The sequence below is a fragment of the Neurospora tetrasperma genome (assembly GCF_000213175.1).
Source record: "Neurospora tetrasperma FGSC 2508 unplaced genomic scaffold NEUTE1scaffold_4, whole genome shotgun sequence".
NCBI classification, from domain to species: domain Eukaryota; kingdom Fungi; phylum Ascomycota; class Sordariomycetes; order Sordariales; family Sordariaceae; genus Neurospora; species Neurospora tetrasperma.
The window spans coordinates 763,186-785,238 of NW_009799102.1; the positions used below are offsets into that span (position 1 = coordinate 763,186).

At 52.4% G+C, this 22,053-nt stretch overlaps 8 protein-coding genes across 8 annotated transcripts; 7 read left to right on the forward strand and 1 right to left on the reverse strand.

Annotated features, from left to right (window-relative positions):
- Window positions 1-2,076: 2,076 nt before the first annotated feature.
- NEUTE1DRAFT_101517 (uncharacterized protein) lies at window positions 2,077-2,345 on the forward strand (the record flags this gene model as incomplete). The annotated part of the gene is made up of 2 exons (XM_009853556.1): window positions 2,077-2,093; window positions 2,153-2,345. 2 exons carry the CDS (start codon window positions 2,077-2,079, stop codon window positions 2,343-2,345), a joined length of 210 nt encoding a protein of 69 aa, XP_009851858.1.
- Window positions 2,346-3,186: 841 nt separating this feature from the next.
- NEUTE1DRAFT_101518 (uncharacterized protein) lies at window positions 3,187-3,547 on the forward strand (the record flags this gene model as incomplete). Its single annotated transcript, XM_009853557.1, has 2 exons — window positions 3,187-3,384; window positions 3,470-3,547. 2 exons carry the CDS (start codon window positions 3,187-3,189, stop codon window positions 3,545-3,547), a joined length of 276 nt encoding a protein of 91 aa, XP_009851859.1.
- Window positions 3,548-3,564: 17 nt separating this feature from the next.
- On the reverse strand, window positions 3,565-4,180 carry NEUTE1DRAFT_101519 (uncharacterized protein; the record flags this gene model as incomplete). Its single annotated transcript, XM_009853558.1, has 4 exons — window positions 3,565-3,597; window positions 3,690-3,732; window positions 3,931-4,007; window positions 4,115-4,180. 4 exons carry the CDS (start codon window positions 4,178-4,180, stop codon window positions 3,565-3,567), a joined length of 219 nt encoding a protein of 72 aa, XP_009851860.1.
- Window positions 4,181-4,424: 244 nt separating this feature from the next.
- Window positions 4,425-7,848, forward strand: NEUTE1DRAFT_44579 (uncharacterized protein; the record flags this gene model as incomplete). Its single annotated transcript, XM_009853299.1, has 2 exons — window positions 4,425-4,529; window positions 4,714-7,848. The coding sequence occupies 2 exons, from the start codon at window positions 4,425-4,427 to the stop codon at window positions 7,846-7,848; spliced, it is 3,240 nt and encodes a 1,079-aa protein (XP_009851601.1).
- Window positions 7,849-9,329: 1,481 nt separating this feature from the next.
- On the forward strand, window positions 9,330-10,922 carry NEUTE1DRAFT_83312 (uncharacterized protein; the record flags this gene model as incomplete). Its single annotated transcript, XM_009853559.1, has 3 exons — window positions 9,330-9,423; window positions 9,512-10,635; window positions 10,733-10,922. The coding sequence occupies 3 exons, from the start codon at window positions 9,330-9,332 to the stop codon at window positions 10,844-10,846; spliced, it is 1,332 nt and encodes a 443-aa protein (XP_009851861.1).
- Window positions 10,923-12,725: 1,803 nt separating this feature from the next.
- Window positions 12,726-12,884, forward strand: NEUTE1DRAFT_34046 (uncharacterized protein; the record flags this gene model as incomplete). Its single annotated transcript, XM_009853246.1, has 1 exon — window positions 12,726-12,884. A coding segment is annotated over one exon (159 nt), but the record flags the coding sequence as incomplete, so codon positions are not given.
- Window positions 12,885-16,242: 3,358 nt separating this feature from the next.
- NEUTE1DRAFT_117246 (uncharacterized protein) lies at window positions 16,243-18,431 on the forward strand (the record flags this gene model as incomplete). Its single annotated transcript, XM_009853560.1, has 4 exons — window positions 16,243-16,338; window positions 16,450-16,542; window positions 16,669-17,818; window positions 17,893-18,431. 4 exons carry the CDS (start codon window positions 16,282-16,284, stop codon window positions 17,934-17,936), a joined length of 1,344 nt encoding a protein of 447 aa, XP_009851862.1.
- Window positions 18,432-19,687: 1,256 nt separating this feature from the next.
- NEUTE1DRAFT_101523 (uncharacterized protein) lies at window positions 19,688-21,000 on the forward strand (the record flags this gene model as incomplete). Its single annotated transcript, XM_009853561.1, has 2 exons — window positions 19,688-19,762; window positions 19,861-21,000. 2 exons carry the CDS (start codon window positions 19,688-19,690, stop codon window positions 20,998-21,000), a joined length of 1,215 nt encoding a protein of 404 aa, XP_009851863.1.
- Between the last annotated feature and the right edge of the window lie 1,053 nt (window positions 21,001-22,053).

A 22,053-nucleotide genomic window follows, 5' to 3' on the forward strand; every position in this document is an offset into this window, starting at 1 on the left:
GTTTATGATATGGGAAGAGGGTGGGTAAGGAGGTTGGCACCTAAGTTGTAGGTACCCCTTCGGCCCGCTAAGGAGATAATGGCTGGGAGATGAGAGAAGTGGGAAGTTTCTGGCGGAGCTGGGGAGGAGGAGAGAGGTTGAGGGAATGAAGGATATGGAGTAGTGAGGTGGATGGATGGAAGGTTGGTTGGGTGAAGGTTTTGCTTCACACCGAGAGAGTGGCTGCAGAGAGGACTGGATATGGCTGAGGGGGTCACCTTACTATAAGGTACCCGCCGGAATGGGAGCTTGGGTGGAAGTAACTGGATACTGAAATGGAGAAAGATGACCGCTAGCGGCACCAACAGGCATTGTGAGAACAAAAGGAACGGGTAGCCAAACGAACGGACAGGTATCGTGAAGGACTCGCGGCATAAGCTACCAGTAGTGTTCTCGGTACGTATCGCCAAGGTCTTCTGATGTTGCTGAACTTTACCGACGAAACTGAAGGAAACCTGGTCTTGAGTCTGCGTCAGAAGGTGTCCTCACAGCCAGCAAGACGTGAAGTGAAGTGAGGTAGCCACGCTAGCGAAATGCTCAACTCGACAAAGTTCCGAACGTGAGTTTGATCCTCCACCTTGTCAGCGCGGCAACTAGACGCGACCCCGCGGGTTGGATGTTGGGAAGGGTGACCGGAATTGAGACGTGGTCTGACAACAACATGCACGACACTTGCCGTGTGACAACGAAGACAGGTCATAAATTGTCAGCGATGGGTTCAAAGGGTTGGCCACGAGGAATTCGCCATGTGTCTTCAGTAATCAGTAAGGCGATTTCGCCAGTACTTGTGCTGACCCGTGGACGGCACCGATGTTCGGTTCGGCTCACTTCCGTAAGGCTGAGAAGGAACCGTGCCGCCACTGTTATTGATCCAACCGCAAGTTACGGCAGCACACCCAAAATCGAGCCGTCTTACCCCAGAAGCGTGGCAGCCCGCCAGACCAAGCCACCGAAATGGGCTGTGGCATATATCTGCCAAAATGTGGTAGTGCTGTGAGGATAAACTTGGCACTCTCGGCCAGAAGACGAGTTGTTCCAGAAAGGTGGCCGATGAACATGATCAGGGGCAATTTCGCCTCGAACGATAACAGTGAAAAAGGGGGAGAAAGCAAAGAAAAAACTAGCACCCAATAGCTCCGAAGTGTGCACCCTTTGGAACAGACAGAGAGAAATCCTGAGAATACTGTGGAACAAGCCCCCAATCGACCCCCGGATTTGGCAGGTGATGGAGACAAGTTAACAGCCATGCCACAGATGAACAAACGTGGTGACACAAGGCCCATTGTGGTCAGCAATCCACGCGGTTGCGCTTAGCTCCCTCAAGCCCAAGCCAATCGGAAGACGAGATGGTGATATGCATTGCGCTTATGTGTGTAAGATGGCGGCCTGAAATACAACCCAGCCAAGTCGCACGGCAGAGTTTTTGAGGTCGACTTTCCCTTTCTGCTCATCCAAGGGTTGCAGTGAGCCGGTAGGGCTGTAAGACGCATGCGCATGGTTCGAACCATGGCGCCCTCAAACAACAGGTAGAAACCTTGGGTTCCCAATCAGGTAAAGCTCGTGGGCAAACTGGCTTTCCGATGGTGTAGGTGTTTTGTCGATGATTAGCCGAGTGGCCGCGTGTTTTGCGGGCAGAACAGCAGTAGCGCTAGGTATATCCAGATCCACGTTGAAACGCACACCTATTGCCGATGAACAAGACAAGTTGGCTATATGGCTGTTGTCAGAATGGAAGCTGAGTTCAAATTCCGCCAATTGTACTACTCGATCCAGCATCCAGTCCGAGGTACGCCATTTGAGGCATGGTTTGGTGTAGAGAGATGGGGGCCTCACGAGCCCCAGTGCGTTCTTTCTGGTAGGGGGATCGTCGACATCTATTGTCATCCAGGGTCTTCCGGATTCGATGCAGAAAGTAGCTGCCTTGACAAACAGATAAAAGCCACGCTGCCTGAGTTGTCAGCGCTCAACACAGGGAGGTCGGTCCCCTTTACCTCAACTCAACATTCGCAGAGAAATATTATTGACATTTCGCTCACAATGCCCAACAGCAAGCAGTAAGGCTGATATCTTTCATGACAAGTCTCGCTGATGATGACTGACATGACCTCGACAGAAGCAGCTCGTCTGCTGGAAAATCGGATGAGTACGGGAGGAATGCCCGACTCGAAATGTTCCAGATAGAAGAGAGACAGGAGGGCAATATTCTTGTGCGGGTGCCACACAGACCTCGGAAACCGCGGGAGACTCGGCGGACTATGGCGAGGGAGATTCGACGCATCATGGAGCCCTTTGATGTGCCCAGGTAGTAAGGGATGATGGTTCCTTTTCGAATGGCTGAGGTTTGAATAACATGGGTGTCGAAGCTTGCAAATTTGCCTGGTATAATCTGCGTTCGCTCATGGTGGGAGGATGGGAGGCAACCTGGCCGATAGACGACGGTATGTCCAGCAGACCGCGTTGTTCATAACAGGGTTGAACACCACGTTCGAAATGCGACACTCAAGTTGAAATCCTTCAGCAATTGACGTCGGCGATCCTCTTGTGCCTTGTTTTGTTGTTGCCGACTGGAAGCTTGACATGGCCTGCGCTGACGAGTTCACCTCCAGCTCCGCGCCCATGTAGGGTTCATGAAAATCGAAATGAGAATATTGACTTATCGACAAGAAGTGGTTTAAGGCCGCGTGAAGTCGGATGGCATTGAAGCTCCAAAATACGAGTTGGAGACGGAGTTCATCTGTTGTTGTTGTTGTTGTTGCGGACACTGCAGGGAAGAAAATGTAAGCCTAAAGCTGGAAGGCACTTTGTTGGACACTTTCAATTTCGAGGCTGCCTGAATTTGGACCAATATCTCTGCCCGGTCGGTGCCTTGCGCCTTCCCTCAAGACTGCCAACTTCAGGGTGATTCGGTGAGGATAGGTAATGATGACATCCGGGGAAGGAACAGAGGACCGGACTCAACACTGAGGTGGTGGACAGTAGGTAGGTTACCGCCTTCTATATGTTCATGGTGTGTTTGTCGGTGTAGCCTCTTCCCGTTCCCTGACTTTGCTGCTTGTACTGTGTTTTACATGCGGACGGCAATGGATGAGGTGCGACGTCAATGATGTGCTACAAAAAAGGCATTTGACGAGATGGTGGTGTAGCGGGATGACGGCTATTGTCAACATCCTTGGTCCAAAATGCGGAGATCTGGCGGTGATGGTGATCCATGTCTTTGGCGGTTTGGATGAAACATTGAAACACGGGGAGTTGTTTGTTCAGCAGGGCTGTGGGGGACAAGAGCCCCAGGGTCGTGTTGAGTCGCGTGAGACGGATCACATGGGCTACAGGTTAATCACAGCTATGGTTGGCTTGGACAGGGTTTACCAACAATGAGAATGGATAATTTGTAGCGTACCCCCTGTTATCGGCCGCTCTTACCCCTGTCCAGGGAAGGGCACGGTTACCCCTCAGGATCCCCTGCCCTATTCTTGCCATGTGCTCACTTTCAGGCGCTCCTCTCAGCTAAGCGGATATCATGTGCTGTTACCGCGCCCAGCCATCACTAACAGTAACAGCCTGAGTATTACAAGCTAAGGTATTAGTACAATCTGCTTGAACCAACAGTGATGGCGAAATGCAAAACAAGGGAAGCGAGGTCAGGAGCCCACCACAGCGGCTGGCAGCCCAACTGGAGCCGTTGCCGGGCATGGCCTGCGCCTCCACTTTGGCTTCCATTTGGCGATACAAGTTCCAATCCACTGCAATTATAGTGTAGTCCCCGACTTGTCAGAGACACCACCAACGACGGGACATCCGTCCTCAACGCAGTTCCATAGTATTTGTCCATCAACAAACACAACTTACCTCCCGCATTCTCAAAAGCTTGTTTCTAGACAAGACACCTACTACTGTCCGCCACCATATCCTGATGCGCCGCCCTGATTGAGACGGCCAGCAACATCAGTCGTCGCCAGCATCTTGAAGGGCTTTTTGTCATCCCGTCAAACCGATTCACTATCTCTTTATTTGAAGCGACCAAGACCCTGTCGCCAAACGCCCCCGGCCCGGTCTAGACGTAGCTCCCGCCATCTACGCGCCGTCGAATCTCCCATCTCTGCCCAACATCTGCTAGAGGTGCCGACCCGACAACACAAGCCATCCCGCCCGAGGTGATCTCCTTTTTGCGACACGACCATTTGCCCTGAACATCACAAGCTCTCTCACATCCATCAGACAGCAAGGCAGCGCAGCACATGATGAATGTCCCGGGTCCCGGCCGCCCCATGCAGCGACGCCCCCCCGCCCCGGGCACCGAACCCGGTGGTGGTGGTGGTGGTGGTGGTGGTCCGCCTCCCAACATGCCGGCCCGCTCGATATCGCCTGCCGTTGGGATGGGAGGACATATGGGTCCCCAAGCTGGCATGTCGAGGTCTTCAGCTGGCTCAAGTCGCTCAGTTCAAGGTCCCGGCGGCGGCCCCGGCGGCGGTGGGAGCACAAGGCGAAACAATGTGAGTAATCATCTTCCCGCCTTGGCTTCCTTTACTGTTGTTACCATCGGCCTGTTTTGCGGCCCCCCCTTCTCTCGAGTCTTTCCATCTACATGCGCGCGTCATGATACCTCCCTCCTCTCCTCTGTTCCAATCCTCCTCTGCCGTTTGCCAGCTCGCCGCTAACCATGGCATCTGACAACAGTCATCTGGCGGCTCGTCATCCGTCCCGCTATCGCAAATCGAAAGGAGCGTCACACATCTACTTGTGGCCACCAAGCAACTGCTCGAAACCCTGACACAATGGTCCCGTGGAAATGCAACCGATACCCAGGTCTCCGACGTCTACGTACGGCTGGGCTATGAGTTTAATATGGCCTGCCGAGCCTTTACTGCCATCAATGTCGATATCGACGACTTGGGCAACGTACCCGAGATGTTGCGCACCATCCTGGAGGCCACTCTAAGTCAGGAAGCCAGCGCTGAAAGTCTCGAGAAATACCTGCCAAAGATACGTGATATTATCATAAATCTGCTGCATGGTTTAAAGAGAAAACAGCAAAAGCTAAGGCATCGCCAGCAACGGGATAGAGAGCCGAGTATCGCAGGAGACGATGGAGGCCATGGTCCAAGTCGCGGACCTGGGCCCAGTAGCAGTGGCGTGCCCACCAGAACTACAAGCACTAGTACCATGGCTAGTGTTAATTCTGGGCTCACCAACATGTTGAACGAAGGGCTGGAGAGCAATGGCTACCGACCGGACTCTCTCAGGGATGATTCTCGGAATTCTGGTCCCACAACGGCATCACCCACCAGACGTTTTCCCACGCAACGGGACCAATCTCGCGGCTCTGTCACCTCTGACCAGTCCAGCCTGTCGAGCAACACGATGCAAAACATACCCGTTCTGGCGCCTTACCCAGGTGAAGAGACAATTCCAACGGGCCCACCGGCACCCCCGGAAATCAGCGTCGACAACTTCCCTCCGCCGCCGCCGCCGCCCAAGGAATCGGGACAGAGCGCCTTGGCGGCTCTCCAAAAAGGAGGTAATCTGGAAAGACGAGCTTCCCGCAGATATGATGCATACCAGATTTCCAAGTACCTTGGCACTATGGTCCCACCCCAGACAACGCCGATACCTGATAGGAACCGGGGCGATTTCAGAGAGTCGCTGCGGGCGATGCAATCAAGGGGAAACCCCCGCCACAGCCGCAATATTTCGAGCCAGTCCCAACGTACCATTGGCCTCGATTCCTCTCCCGTTCGAGTTCCCAGCCGGGTTCCTGAAGAGCCTGAAACCGCCGATTCGTATACATTCAGCAAGGCCGACAACTTGAATGTCCAGGCGCCAGATGACAAGTATCCTACTCCAAGCGCTACTCTTAATGGCCCGCTCGCAGATCCTATCCCGATGGTGGATGAGGTAGACTCGTCTAAGCCCGCTGCTACGAGGCCTGCTCCTGCGCCTGCCGCTCCTCAGCATCAACACAAGCCGTCCATTCGCGCCCCGACGCCCGATAAACAACCGCCTAGCTCGTTTATGCTTGAGAACTCGCCCCCCGCAACCAAGGAACTGACCCTCTTCCTGCAGTACAAGTCCAAGGTCAAGAAGTTCGTGCTCCCTGAGGGCTACGATGATCTGTCTATCGCTCGTCTTCAACTGGCTTTTATCGAGAAGTTCTCGTGGAACACACAGCAGAATGGAGCGGATCTACCGGAAATTTACATTCAAGACCCCGTCTCCGGTGTCCGCCATGAGCTCGAGGATCTGTCAGATATCAAGGACCGTACAGTACTTGTGTTGAATGTAGAGGCTTTGGATGAAGTCAAGAAGCATATTGACAAGAGCATTGGGTCCCTCAAGACCATCATCCAGCAGGTTAAACAAAATGTCGACGATCAAAACGCCACCATTCAACGTGTGTCGGAGCGCCAACAGGAGACCGCCAAGGATCTCGCTCGCATTGCCGCCACGCCACCTCCCACTATCATCGCACCGAGTGGTATGGACTCGATGGCTTCGCCACGTTCTTCGTCTTCCTCTGTCGCGGGTGCTGCTGCCCTTGCTGGTCCCTCGTCCAAGAAGCTCAGCCCAAGCCAGCTTACCGAGATCCAATCCCTTCGTCGCGACCTCGCCGTTCTTCGCCAGACCTACTCCAACTTCCAGTCCGAAGTCCAAGGGTCCATGACTGCTCTTCGCAACAAGGCCAACAATGTCAAGACCGCCGCCGCCAAGTTGTCCGTTCCCGATGGGGAAGGCGACTCGGGTCGCGCTTACGTCACCAAGGGTCGTAAACTGCTCAATGCCGATAGTGACTGGCTTGTCAACAAGGTAGACGACCTGCAAGATCTCATTGAGGACCTCCGCAAGGACGTTGTCCACCGCGGCGTCCGCCCACGCCCCAACCAGCTCGAGTCCGTCACCAAGGACATCACCACGCTCACCAAGGAGCTCAAGAAGATGGAAGAGTTTATGAAGAAGGAGAAACCCATCTGGACCAAGATCTGGGAAAAGGAGCTCGAAGAGGTCTGCCAAGGTCGCGACGAGTTGCGCCTCATGGAAGATCTGATGATCGACTTGCGCGACGACTTGGAGAAGGCCAGCGAAACCTTTGCGCTTGTCGAGCAGGCAACCAAGGAGCAGATGAAAGAGGGCGGACAGGGCAATACGGTTAACGGCTCGGTGTCCAACGGCCCCACGCCCTTTGGCGCCTTTAGTCGCGGGCTGAAGAGCATCTCGGAGAAGGTGACGCATGCGGATCCTAGCGAGGCCAAGGAGGGCGTTCTGGGCGAGGTGCGCGCCTTGCAGCCGAATCATCAGAGCCGATTGGAGGCGATTGAGAGGGCGGAGAAGCTGAGGCAGAAGGAGTTGCAGACCAGGATGGTCAACCCGCTTACGAAGGAGCTGGCCTCTTTTGTGGAGGAGGGGAAGCTGAAGAAGAGTGGTGGTGTCGAGGAGGTGGAGAGGGCGCGGAAGGCCAAGGATGATAGGATCAGACGGGAGGTTTGGGAGCGCATGAATGGCCTTATTGCGGAGAATGATGATGGTGAGGACGAGGAGGATGACGAAGAAGAGGAGGAGGAAGAGGAGGAAGAGGAGGGAGAGGAGGCGGAGGAGGAGGAGGAGGAGGAAGGAGAGGAGCAGGAAGAAGGAGAAGAGGGCGAGGAAAAAGCGAGTGGCTCTGCTAAGGAGTCTGTCGATGGAGAGGAGGATAAGGGGGAGGCGAAGGAGAAGAACAAGGAGAACGTCAAGGTTGAAGAGAAGTTAGATGCGGATGAGGGCGAGGAGGAAAGCAAGGTGAAGGCCGAAGCCGCGAAAGAGCCTGGTGCAACTCCTTGAGGAGAGCCAGTTTACCGGGGTCTGAGTACGTGGTGATGTCCGCGCCTACACAAGTGGTGGGTGAAGTAAGGGCTGTTGGAAATAACAATACATCAGTACATATAATTTCCTGTTCACGGGCTCGATGAAGATTTGAGTAGTCTACAAGAGAAGAGAGAAAGGGGAGAGAGAGAGAGAACGTCAGGAGGCACGGAAATCTTATACCCCCCCCCTTTTTTGGTCTAAACAATCATGTTTGACTTTTGTTATAGTAACCAATTGAATAGTTTAGGTACCCAAGTCCAAGGTGCTTTGGTGTCGTCATTTCTGAACTGGTGATTATATTTCACTGGATATCACAAACCTAATATTTGCAACGTAACTTGGGAAACTATCATGGCCTCTCCTCCGCCTGTTTTTCGACCATACATATACGTAGTAGACCTACGTCCCAATTCCAGACAACTGGATGTGTACTTATTCCCTCAAGTCTAAACCCAACTACCCAAGTTACTATGTAAAAAAAACACGGGCACCCGCCTGCTCCCATCCATGGCCTGTTCCTTCCCCTTCCCCTTCCCTTCCCCTTCGTTCCGACATTCTGCCTGGAAGAGGAGGGGGGGGGGATTAGCTTTCCGGCACCTCACTAGGTTCCCTCCCAGTTCCCGTTCCTGCCCCCCCCCTCGAGGCCCCTTAGCGGGTATTTCCCCGCACCGCGGCACCAGCCGCACCACATCCGACAGCCCACAGCGCTTTCCTCGGGAACTAGGGAGTAGGGACTACCTAGGTACCTCTAGGGACTGGGGCTGGGGAAGGGTGAGACATGCATTGCATACCTACCTACATGCATGCACGCATGTTTGGTTTGGGGTAGACTAGGCTGGACTAGGTAGACTTCTGCTAGACTAGATAAACTAAACGACCCCTCTCTTGCTTGGAAGTTGTCGTTCGTTTCGTTCGTTCTTCGTCCATTCACGACGACATCTTGGTGCGGTGTTCGAATCCGTGTGGAAACACAAGCGACGCAACAGACAACCGACGGCACTCGACGGTAAGTAACGAGGTGGTCAACGAGCTAAGTTAATACTCTCTCTTACTCGTCGGGTCGGTGTGAAGTTGAAGTTTTCTGTGTTAGCGATAGGCTGGATAGACGATGAGTATACTCATTGACGGGATTGCTGCTGTCGGTCGGTCGGTCGGTGGCGATCAATGGGTTCAATGGCGGGTTACTGGCGGGAGGAGGTGGGAGGTGTGAAGATCTGCAAGCAAGTGTGTGACGGGCGAGGGCACGGATACATTAGGCTGTGTGTGTTTCGTTTCTTTTTCTCAGCCGGGAGACGGCAGATGGGAGACGGGAGAAGTTGGGGTTATAAAGACTTGTGAGCCTCCGGACCAGACACTGACTGTTCATTAGCAGTCTCTCATCAGGTCGGCACTCATTCGCCTTTCCTTTGAAAAGAACCACACACCAAAAAGCAGTACTCAACAAACACCCACTCACCATGGCACCCACCTACAACTTCGAAAACACCATTCAAAAGGCCATCGACGACGGAATTGTCCCTGGTGTAGTCCTCTACGCCCGCAACAAAGATGGTCCGTCCTTTCCTCCTCTCTTCTCTTGCTTCCCTTTCCTTCGTTCTCCGTCACCGTCCGCGACTCATTCTAACTAACACCTCGACAGGAACCCTCAACTACTCCCACGCCGCCGGCTATGCTTCCCTCTGCCCCTCCAACCCGCGCCCCATGACAACGCATACCATCCTCGCCCTAGCTTCCATGACCAAACTCCTAACATCCATCTCCGTCCTCCAACTTCTCGACTCTTCCTCCTACCGTGACTCATTTCCCCTTGGCCTCGACACTCCCGTCACCGACCCCTCCTACCCTAAAACTTACCTCCCCGACCTTGCTTCGTTGCCTATTTTGTCTCCAACAACCACCGACCCCTTCGCCACCCGCTCCCGCACAAAGCATATAACAGTCAGACACCTGCTCACCCACTCCTCCGGGTGCGGGTACACCTTCCTCCACCCCTCCCTCATCGCCTGGAATGAATGGAAGTTGAAGCAGCAAGGCAAAATCCCCCATTTGCCGATAGCAACAGCCTTTGCGCAGACGGTTCCCGAACAGTTTTCCTGTCCGCTTTTGTTTGAACCGGGCGAAGGGTGGGCGTACGGGTGCGGGATAGATTGGGTCGGGTGGATGCTCGAAAAAGTGAGTGGTATGAGTTTGGATGATTGGCTGCAAGAGAATTTGGTAAAGAAGTTGGGATTGGAAAAGGGCAAGGTGACGTTCTATCCCGAGAGGGTGTGGCCGACTGAGGGAGAAGAGGGGAAGAGGGAACGAGTGGCGGAGATGGGGAAGAGAGAGGAAGGGAATGGGGTGGGGACGGCGGGAGGTGGAGGACATGCAAGAAAGACCAAACACGTTGATACGCCGCAGCTGATGAAGCCGGCTGATCGAGGGGCGTTTGGTGGGCAGGGAGCGTTTGCGGATTTGGGGGCTTTTTGTGAGGTGGTGCATTCATTGTTGATGGATGATGAACGACTCCTGAAGAAGGAGACGGCGCAGTTGCTTTTCGAGGGGCAGTTGAAGGAGGAAAAGACGAAGCAAGCTATAAATGAGGATATGAAGACGCCTGAGTGGGTGGTGGGTTATGTAGAGGTGCCAGCCAAGGCAAAGGGATTAGTATATGGTTGGAGTGCGGGTGGACTGCACGTTGTTGAACCGGGGAAGGCAGACCAAAGTGGCAGGTGGAGGAGGAAGGGGTATCTGGGGTGGGGAGGGGTATTCAACTTGAATTGGGTAAGTCTGGAGTTTTCATTTGTTTTCTTGATTTGAACCATGACGAAGAGAAGTATTCGCTAACCTTGATATGTAAACACAGTTCGTCGATCGAGAGGCCGGTGTTTGTGGAGTATTTGGGGCGCAGACTTTGGACCCGTGTGACCCCTTGATTGAACCGTTGATCAAGGATTTCGAGAAGGAGATCTATGAGAAGCATGGCGCGAAGTGATCGAGATGGAGTACATGTGGCATTGTTTCTAAGGAAGAGATAAGATCACTTGCCAGAAGGTGAAATGTAGCAGTTCATGATCGAATAACAGGAAGGTCATGATAACATCGTGGTGGAGGTCGATGTGATTGTTGCAATATTTGGATTGAGGGGTGGTAGAATACCCCAGTGATAATCTCGACCATTTCCCATCAACCAGCGACTCGATCGAAAGCTATTTCACTTTCGCTCCGGCCCGCTCTCGGCCCGCTCCGGCTCGTCGAGTGTCACTTCTAGGTTCATGCGGAGCCGAGTCACACTCAACATCGTTGGCAGGGACGGCTTACGGGAAACTTGGGTAGTATCAAAAACGAATTCTTTTTTATTTTTATTTTTTTTATTTTTTTTTGGCATGACTATACTACAGGTATTTGTGGAAGAAAATGCAGTCTGATATGGTAGAGGATTAAAACTCGTTTCGGGAGACGGAATGTATCCATATACCCGGACCTTAGCGGGTTGGGTGAGCCTTTAAGCGGGGCTGCCCCGCTGCGGGAATGTTCCTAAGGGGGACAAGATCTCTGTGAATCCCCTGGGAAGGGATCTCAACAAATCCCCCCTTGTCCTTCCACTTCTCTCCTTCATCATACGAGGGCAGAATGCGACCAAATCACCGACGGTCAATGGGATTCGCAACATCTGAAGTACCACCACGAACCGTGGCTTCACAATGTGATGCTCTTCTTGCTATCCTCGGACAACCCCCATACGGGCGGCTGGCCGTCGTGTCTTGCGACGATTTTATTGGGTCAATTCGCTGAATGAATGTTGCCCGATTACAGGATCACATGTCACCCGACATCAGGGAATGAGGGGAGGCTGAGTAATACCTTATCTGAAGCAGGATTCCTTCTTCACCTGCGTTGCCCGACTGCCCAACCTCGACCGCATCTCACAACCACCCGAAGGCAAACAGCCATGTCGTCTACCTATGCACAATTTCGGACCATCTCCGTTCAAGCAACAGACTCCAGCTCATCCAAGACGATGGAAGACTCATCAGAACAACCCTCAGCCGACGCAAACAAGTTCGGGTGTCGAGGCTTCATTGCTGGCGGCGAATGGCCCGACGGAACTCTCTCAGCAGAGTCCTTGAGCCCCTGGTGGAAGCCATCCGACTCCGGTGATCCTTTGGAAGTAACTACCGGTCCTCTGCCCCAGTCCCTGTGCCGGATCTGTGGAAGTATCCCAAATGATATTGGCCGTCGTATGCTTCGTTCGATACAGGAGTTAGAGCCCGAGAAATGCGGACTCTGTCGTATACTTTTTGTGGCTTACCAGATATTTCTTCGCAATCCTCTCAAACCTGAAAAAACTACGCTCTGGGCCTGTCTTGCAAGCTCAGGTGGTGACGATGGAGTCCGAAATAAGGCAACGACTGGCAGATTGAGAACCGCAGAAGATCTACGGGGGACTTCGCTCGAACTTTGTCTTCTGACCTACAAGAAGCAATTAAGAGCATGCAGACGAATTCTCATATCATGTAATGTTCACAACACTACCATGCTAGAGCCGTGTAGAGTAAGGGTTACTAATACCAAATGCAATTGTAGGCACCGAAGATGTACCCTGTCCTTGGGGAATGACCATGCCATTCGCTAGTACCTACGCAGACTACTTTGGATGGAAAGACCAGCCGCTTGAAGTCACCAATATCGCCACGGCCTGTAGACAATACCTCGAATTTGATCTCGTCGCAAACATATCCAGGGGTCTTGACAACTGTGCCAAGTATCATGCGAAATCCTGTTGCATGTCGAATGAAGCACATCTACCTAGCCGCCTTCTAGACGTAGGACCAACGTCTGGAGTGATTCGTCTTGTGGAGACAAAGCGGTTGGGAACGGCAACTCTGACATATACCTGTCTAAGTCATTGCTGGGGAACGCAACAGCCGCTCAAAACAACCCAGCGAAACTACTCGCAGCATCTGGCGTCTATAGAATGGGACCAAATACCACAAACCTTTCAAGATGCAATCCAACTGACTCGGAATCTGGGAATCCGGTTTCTTTGGATTGATTCACTTTGCATCATACAGGACGACGACAAAGATTGGGAGCGAGAGTCAGCCGACATGTGCAACGTGTATGGAAACTCCTATCTCACTATTGCTGCAACGGCATCATCGAATTGCCATGGAGGTCTTAAGCGTTGGACTGACCGAGAGGTTTTCAAAATCACTGGCTTCACGACGGACAGATCACCTCTTCAAATATCGCTTGTTGCACTCCCCGAGGAAGGGATTTCCGATACAGATACACCGCTGCTCCACAGAGGTTGGGCTTTGCAGGAGCGGATAATGTCTCCCAGGGTAGTCCACTTCCTGCCAGCTGGCGTGGTATTGGAATGCAACGGGGGATGGTTGGCCGAGTTTCCCAAAAGACAGTTAAACCATGGAGTCGTCAATAAAATGAGTTATCACAAGTCAATCGGCTCAAACTCCATCGATACGCGGGCCAACTTGTGGAGAGATCTCATCGAGACATACACCCAGTCAGCGCTTTCTTTCGCTTCTGATAAGCTCCCTGCAATTTCCGGTCTTTCTCAGCGTATGGCAAAGCACAGAGCTGGGGCTCGTTATCTTGCAGGGCTCTGGAGCGACTCACTAAGTACAGATCTGCTCTGGGAGTTCTCACCTGATTATATCGAAAGCAAGGAATATGCCACTGCAAAAGCCAAACCCTGGCGAGCTCCTAGCTGGTCATGGGCTGCATGGGACGGGCCGGTAATATACGGCCATGGGATTGATGGTAAATTTGCTGACCTGACCTCGCAGAAAGTTCACCAACTCTTCACTTTGCGAGATGTATCAATCCTCCCGGCCACTGCTGATCCTACTGGGAAACTTTCGGCTGCATCCATGACTGTTTTCGGACAGTTGGGTGATGCATCATTTTACCTTTTTGGCGGGTGGCGTTCATACATAACCCCCGACCAGGTCAATTATTTCACTAACATACATGAGATTCAGGTGTCATATAGTGCGTCGCTGGATATCGATGATTCCGAGTACAGAAAGTCGGATAAGTCACTTCGGGATTACCTTGCTTCACGACAAATCAAGTCTTTTCGTTTGACGCGTGGAAGCTTCGAAAAGGGAAGGGTTCATATCGAATATGCACTTCTCTTGCAAAGAATTCAAGGCTCGTCAACAGACTACGTGCGTGTCGGGATAGCTAGAGAACGTCGGGAGTGGGCGACAATTGATGTCAGGGCAGTGTTTAGCCAAGATATGGCGAATATAGCAGTCGGCGACAAAGATGTCTGGGACTACAAGCCGACTTTCTTCGAAACGGGTGCCGTCGAAGAAACCATCAGAATTCTCTAGGTGGAGGTTTTTGGGAAGAGGGAAGTTGATGAGCTCGACTTATCGCCGACACTGAATTGGCATGACAATATAGCCAGTAGAACTTTTTCAGCACACAATTAACAGGAAGTAGGAAGGAAACACTGATGCAAGGCTTCAGTGTAGTATCAACACCATGGACCCTTTTGAACCCTTGAACGTCATCTGTTGATACGCCAACAACTTACACAGCGTCGCACTCCTGAGCTTCAAAGAACGCAACAGGAACTCCATGTCCCGGCGCGCTGACAATCTCGGCCTTGTAGTGGTGTCACGACCGGCGAGGCTGACTGCCATAAGCTGGTCACGGATGACCTTTGTGATGGGGTTTGTAACCAGGACAGAAGACCTGACACCTCCGGCCTTGCGGATTTTGTAGTTAACCCAAGTATTTCGGGTCATGAACAGGGCCAGGATGAAACCCAAGATGGTAGCCCATGTTTGGTTAGAGTCCAGGGATAAGAGGGCTCTGAACTAATGGGTTGAGGCCCTGATGAGCACCCTATCGCGTGGTAGATACCCCCTGGCCTGAAGCTCAAAATGGATAGTGCGAGTTGGGTAGTCTGGGAGTGTCGATGATGAAGAAGTTGTGCTGGAGAAGGGCAGTGTCTAAACCGCGGCAGTAGAAGGATGAGATCTTGTCAGCAGCGGCACATAAGGCTAAAAACACGGTGATCCTCGTCTTTGAGGAGCTCCGGGGAGTCTGGGGTGTGGTATAATGAGGGGAAAGAGATGTAACCAGAAGAGGTGTTGGCTAATGGCAGCATCAGACTGTTTTCTTTACCTTTGGACATTAGCATTCCAAGGCTTCCATACCAGGAGGTTGAGATAAGGTTTGGTGTGGCCGACTGAACTCTCAAGCCACGCAAAGCCACGAATGGGCGCACGAGTCGTGCAACATGGGAGAAAACTATGATGGGAAAAAGCCATGTGATAGAAAAACGCCATGTGATGGAAGATTTGGCGGAACCTTCGGTGAGTCTTGAGCTCCGCTTGACCCCAGATGGGGTCCTCGGGACGGGTCAAGGGGAGAGGGTCTGGGGACTTGGGGGAGGAGCTGGAGACATCGTCATTCCCTTGCCCCGCAAGGCGCGAAGAGCTCGAGTCAGGTCGAGCATGACAAGCTTCGCGGGTCCAGGGGGGGGTTGCCATGGGGATATCAAGGTGTTACATTAGATGGAACTGAACCTGGAGAATAGGAGGAAGAATTGTAAAGTTTTGTAGGTAATTTGGAATTACTCGCGTAGTATTGATGACCGCCAGTGCTGCCTTACCGTCGCGCTTCAACATCATGGCGACAATGATTTTGAGGTTTGCGGACAAGCCGGGATGGATTGGAGTCCCGTCATGCCTGTACTCTGCTCGAGTCAGTGGACCTGTCAACAAGGTAAGTGACAGCAACATGCGCGGGGAGGGCTTGTCACTGTGAGTGTGGCAAGCGGGGCCCCCAGACGTCATTGTCAACATTGCAATGTTTACCGCGACCCGGTGTAAGTTGTAGAGTCGAAGGATTTGATGTTTCTGTTTGTAACCAACTCCCATGATTTCATCCCAAAGCTGCCGACGGATGGAGACTGACACAGTTTGGCCGAGGATAGGCGCACGAAGCACGGGCCCTTCACCAGCCGCGTGCAACTGCCGCGAGCTGGCAAAGAGCTGCTAGGTAAGGTAGGAGCTGGCTGTGCGGGCGGCAGAGCTCTCTGTCATCGGCCACCGCCTCGGCACCCAGCACGTCTCCAAAAAAACAACGGCAAAGCTGTTAGTGATTGGCTCAGGTAGGGCCGACGATGTTATCAGCGAGTCCATAATGGATCCCAATCGGTCCTAATCAGTCCTAATCAGGGCCCGTAGCGCCCTCCAAGTCTCCAACAGCAGCAGAACTCGAAGGGGGGAGCTAGGTCCAGTCCCCTCGTCGGGCGGGAAGAACTTGGCAGGTGTTGCATCGTCATTTTCACAGTCCCTGAAATCGCTGCAAAATATTCCTTCTCCCAACATCATCACCAACCCACCTCATCCTCTACCGTATCCCATCCGCCGCATCCTCACCATGTTCAAGCTCGGCCGCAACCGCGCATTGGCTTCTGCCTTTGCTGCCACCTCCAGGGTTCGTCGCGCCCCCTCTCAGCCAGCCGTGATGTTGTTCTATGCACCGTCGCATCGCATCGCATCCAAAACAAAGCAACAAGCAAGCTGACAACATGTTCCAAACACACAGGCTCCCCTCGCCTCCAGACTCCCCAGCGTTTCCCAACAACAAAGGAGAGCCCTCAGCATTCACGAATACCTCTCTGCTGATCTCCTCCGTCAGGTCAGTACACACCCCCAGAGCTCTGGTGCCCATAGCATTGGCTTATCTCTCTCTCTCTACCCCGCCCCGTCGCTGTCTGACTCCATCGATCGGTCCCGATTTCTAACGCGACACCACACATAACAGTACGGCATCGGTGTTCCCAAGGGTGATGTCGCCAGGACCGGCGCCGAGGCCGAGGCCATCGCCAAGCAGATTGGCGGCGAGGACATGGTCATCAAGGCCCAGGTTCTTGCTGGTGGCCGTGGAAAGGGTACCTTCGACAACGGCCTCAAGGGCGGTGTTCGCGTCATCTACTCCCCCACCGAGGCCAAGATGTTCGCCGAGCAGATGATCGGCCACAAGCTCATCACCAAGCAGACTGGCGCCCAGGGCCGTCTCTGCAGCGCTGTCTACATCTGCGAGCGCAAGTTCGCCCGCCGCGAGTTCTACCTCGCCGTCCTCATGGACCGTGCTTCTCAGGGCCCCGTCATTGTTTCGTCGTCCCAGGGTGGCATGGACATTGAGGGTGTCGCCAAGGAGAACCCCGAAGCCATCCACACCACCTACATCGACATCAACGTCGGTGTCACCGATGAGATGGCCCGCGACATCGCCACCAAGCTCGGCTTCAGCGAGCAGTGCGTCGAGGAGGCCAAGGACACCATCCAGAAGCTCTACAAGATCTTCTGCGAGAAGGATGCCACCCAGATCGAGATCAACCCTCTTTCCGAGACCTCTGACCACAAGGTCATGGCCATGGACGCCAAGTTCGGCTTCGATGACAACGCTGATTTCAGGCAACCCGACGTCTTCAAGCTCCGCGACACCACCCAGGAGGATCCCGATGAGGTTCGCGCCGCCCAGGCCGGCCTCAACTTCATCAAGCTCGATGGTGACATTGGCTGCCTTGTCAACGGTGCCGGTCTCGCCATGGCTACCATGGACATTATCAAGCTGAACGGTGGCCAGCCCGCCAACTTCCTTGACGTCGGTGGTGGTGCTACCCCCGCGGCCATTAGGGAGGCCTTCGAGCTCATCACCAGCGACCCCAAGGTTACCGCCATCTTTGTCAACATTTTCGGTGGTATCGTCCGCTGCGACGCCATCGCCCACGGTCTCATCAACACGGTCAAGTCTCTGGACCTCAAGATCCCCATCATTGCCCGTCTCCAGGGTACCAACATGGAAGCTGCCCGCCAGCTCATCAACGACTCTGGCATGAAGATCTTCTCCATCGATGATCTCCAGAGCGCTGCTGAGAAGTCTGTCCAGCTCTCCAAGGTCGTCAAGATGGGTAAGTTTATTTCGATTCTTCAACTTGGCAAAGCAAAGCAAAGCATGTGTGTGCTAACTGTTTTATTTTCCCAGCTCGTGACATTGACGTCGGCGTTGAGTTCACCCTTGGTATTTAAGCGAATCTCGGTCTTTGGGAATTATAGACAGGCGGGTGGTTACGGCTGACATGGATATTTCTAGCTTGATTTAGACTCTTACTATCTCTCTCTCTCAGCGTATGTGTGTGTGTGTATGTGTGGTTGGCAGGCATGATTGAAGGTTCTCTTTTTTTCCCGTCTCTTTTCCTGTGTACCTAATTGTTAGACGATGCACTGCACCGAGCCCTTTGATGTTATTGTTGGTTTCTTCGGTTGCATGCATCGTCTAGTCGACAAAAAGTTCTCCGTGGTGTGTTGCATGTCGAGGGAAAAAGTGGAAGGGCCGAGCTGTCAGTGTCATTGGGACCTGGGAAGATACCTCTCATTACAATACTGATGATACCATATCTTTGCTTGGCTTATACCGTGTCAAAATGCCTTCAACGCAACCAGATCTACGGATGACTGGGTATGCTAAGTGGTCGATACATCATGTCCACACACACTTTGACATTGCTCAAGACACGATAATACTTCTGCTCTTCCCCCCTCACACGTGAGTTCGTGATTGAAGCCAACACGAAGCTCTCCTCCGCGCACTTCATCTTGCGCTCTTCATTGGTCAGACAATAATTGTTAGTGCTATTCGATCTCCATATGTGTTAAGGTACATACTGTTGCTGTGGGTCTTATCGGCGTATAAGTGGGGAATCGCGGTTTGACGCGTCCCCCCAACGTCAAACGACCTTCTATGTTCTATCATCTCATCCACTTTTATTCCTTTCTCTTGGTTTTCATTTTCTTGCTCAGCATCTACATCTTATACTCAACTCGGTGATGAAAAATCTGGATTCTCTCAAACCAGTATTTCCAAGATCGATCGCTCTGAACGTTGCCGCGCCTTTGAAAAAGAAAAAGGGGGGTTACTGATCAACCAACCCCTTGGTCAAACAAGTGCCGACGGAAATATGTGGTCAAATCCAGAGAGGCGCATATCGAGCCTAATTGATAGCCTTCCGTCAACTGGCAAGCTGGAACGCTAAAATCTATGGGTAGTACGATGGGGCCCGCTGAATTGTTGTATCATCTTTGTCTTCGATATGGTTGCAGTGTGCTATCAATACCTCTATGCAAGATACGCCCCTCCTGACTGATGTTTGCGGTGTTTCCTCCGCCTCATGGCAATTGGTCTGAGCCACGAAACAGCCGACCAGGGATCAGAATGGCGTTCGTCTGAATGTTTGCCCAAGTGCACCACCACCGAGTCTCAGACCCCTGTTCGACGACAATGAGTTTGCCAAACACCCTATGATTCTCCCTTGGAAACGATATGACATTGCATTGTGGAGATTGATATTACATGTCAGGACTCTTTAGACGAACATGAACAGTGATGGAAGAACAAGCGGCCAGACGCCTCCTTTCGCTGGAAGCAACATACCAGTGGCGGTTGGGATGGAAGACCTGATTTTGTGGTAAATAGTTGCTTGGTGGCTTGGAGTCTTCGGTGCTATCGCCATACGGCAGGCACTACGACACAATTGTTCTAGGGATTGGGGAAACATATACCGTGGTGTGAGAGAGAGGGAGGATAGGTTTGTACATCGTGAACTCGTCCTTCTGTATTCTCAAACATTCTGTTGCTAGTTCCCGTCGTTTTTGACACAAGAACTAACTCCATGATGCTCATGTCCGAATACCTACCCTCTCCTCAGTATTGGCAAAGGCTTGCTCCCACTCTCATCCTTCGACATTTGGACGGATCATCAAGATGCGAGTTTTATCAGCACATGATATCAATAACCAACTCAGCAACCCATTCAAACGCGCCACATCCTTCCCTCGGCAATGCTCTGATTCCTGCCGTAAGCCGAATCTTTTATCATCCAACTGAATTTATACTACCGCTACCAACCTATGGTATCGAGCTCTTACTATTCGTCTGGACCGTAGACTAACAGAGGGAACGTCAACAGGCAATGCTCAACTAGAATGCCAACGAAACCCACTGTCCCCCGCCCTCTGCGATCCAGGGAGCAACTTTCTCCAGCAATACAACCAGTGTCAGTCATGCATCGAAGAGAACAGCAACAATCCGGAGCTGATCAAGGCAAGTCTGGCGATGAGGTTCATGAAGTGTACCGGGTATTGCAAGTTACAAGCAAGCACCAGTGCGCCTTCGTCAGCAACTCAAACGGAAATTCCGACTGCCGGACAAGATGGAGATTTGTTTACGACAGCAACAACGAAGACTTCCAGCACTTCTTCCACTTCTGCTATACAAACGATGATATCAACGAGTGCAAATGTGGACTACAAAGCGGAGACAACCACTTCCACGTTACCTGCAACATCAAAGCCAACAACATCACCGGCAATGAACAACCCACCCACCTTACCTACAACATTCACTTCCGCTCCCCAATCTACTTTTACCCCCCCTTCCTCTTCTTCCTCGTCGTTATCATCATCAACCCCCACATCCCTCACCACCATCCTCGACACCACCACACAAACCCAGATATCATCACTCACCTCCCCCACGGACAAAAGTCTTATAAATTCCACTTTACTACCTCTACAACCAAGCTCTGATATCACTAGTACCAACAACAACACCAAAACCGCCCCGTGGGTCTGGGTCATCGTCGGCATAACCATCACCGTCGTCTTTCTCCTTTCCAGCGGGAGTTTCTTCTTCTTTTACAAGAAGGGGAGATCGAAACGGGGCTTGACCAGACATGAGGGAATGAAGGGGATGGTGGAGTTGAAGGAGACGACGGTGGGGAGCCATGGGTTTGTTGATGGGTGGAGTGATGCGGCTTCTTTGAGGACGGGGACGACCAGGGCTGGGATAATGAGGAGGGTCATGGATGAAGCGGGTGGACCTGGTAGTAATGTGATGGAATTGGAAGGCAGTGGCAGTGGCAGTGGCAGTGGCAGTGGTGGAGGGAGGGGTGTTGGGGGAATAGGAACTACTAAGGGGAATGGGAATGGGAATGTACCGCCGGTTGAGATGCCGAGTTGTGGGAATGGGTTTGCGGAGTTGCCTACGGAGTTTAATCGGAGGGGCCCGGGGGAGGAGGTGGTGGTGGTGAAGTGAGGAAGAATTGACATTGGACTGCATCGGGTTGTGTCGGGTTTCTGGGGAAAAGCCGAGACCACTGCATCACTTAGTCACCCGACGGAGCGAAACGAATGCATTCATGCGAAAATGCTCGAATGTGGATGCTAATTCCGTTTTGATACTGAGGTTTCAAATCAGTTGCTGTGGCGGGATCCCGAATTCCAGTCATCAGCAAGTGATACTTATGGGAAAGAGCTACCCGAGAAGTGGAAACGGAAGAAAGAAATGGAGCTATTGGAGATACTTCAGAATAAACGAGTGTGAAAATAAGGAATACCCGCCCCCACCAAATTATGTTTGAGGATACCTAGAGGTACCAACGCGTGCGATGGTAATGCTGCCTTTGCCATCCATCTCAGCTGTGAAGACAACTCCTTGAAAACTGAAGGAAATCTTCCGACCACAAAAGGAAGGAAAATTCACTGAAAATAACAGGAAAAAAAGAAGAAAAAAAGAGAAGACCAGATGACAGAAATTCAAATGACCTTACCACTGGCTGCAGTGTTGGATGTCTGTGATCCTGTGTCATCTGAAGTAACCTAGGTAGGTTAAGAGTCGAGAGTACCTTGCCTTCCTGTCTGGCGTGTAGTAGTACAAAATCATCTTCCCTCCTTCTCTCCTTCCCTCCTTCTCTCCTTCCCTCCCAACACTAACAAACAACCCTCCAACTCCGTCCCACCAGGGGCATGTGCACCCTCCCCTTCCTCGTCAAAATCAACAACGAAACACACCCACCCCTCCCAGCCACCACAGCCTTCTGCACATTATCATCCACTCACCCCGGCCCGTTGTAAAAGATGACAGCGCCACAAGGGATGTCAAGTGTCCAGCTGATCGATACGCTCCCGTTAGATTGCGGCCGGCAGCTGGTGCCGGCTTGGATGGTCATGACTGTGTTGATATCGGTTGTGTTGGTGCAGTTGGGGGAGTTGGGGGAGGTGGCGGTGGTGAGGAAAGTGGAGGGAGAGAAATGTAAAGAGAAGAAGAGCGTGGGCGGTGGTGTGTGGTAGACGAGTCATCGCGTGTTTT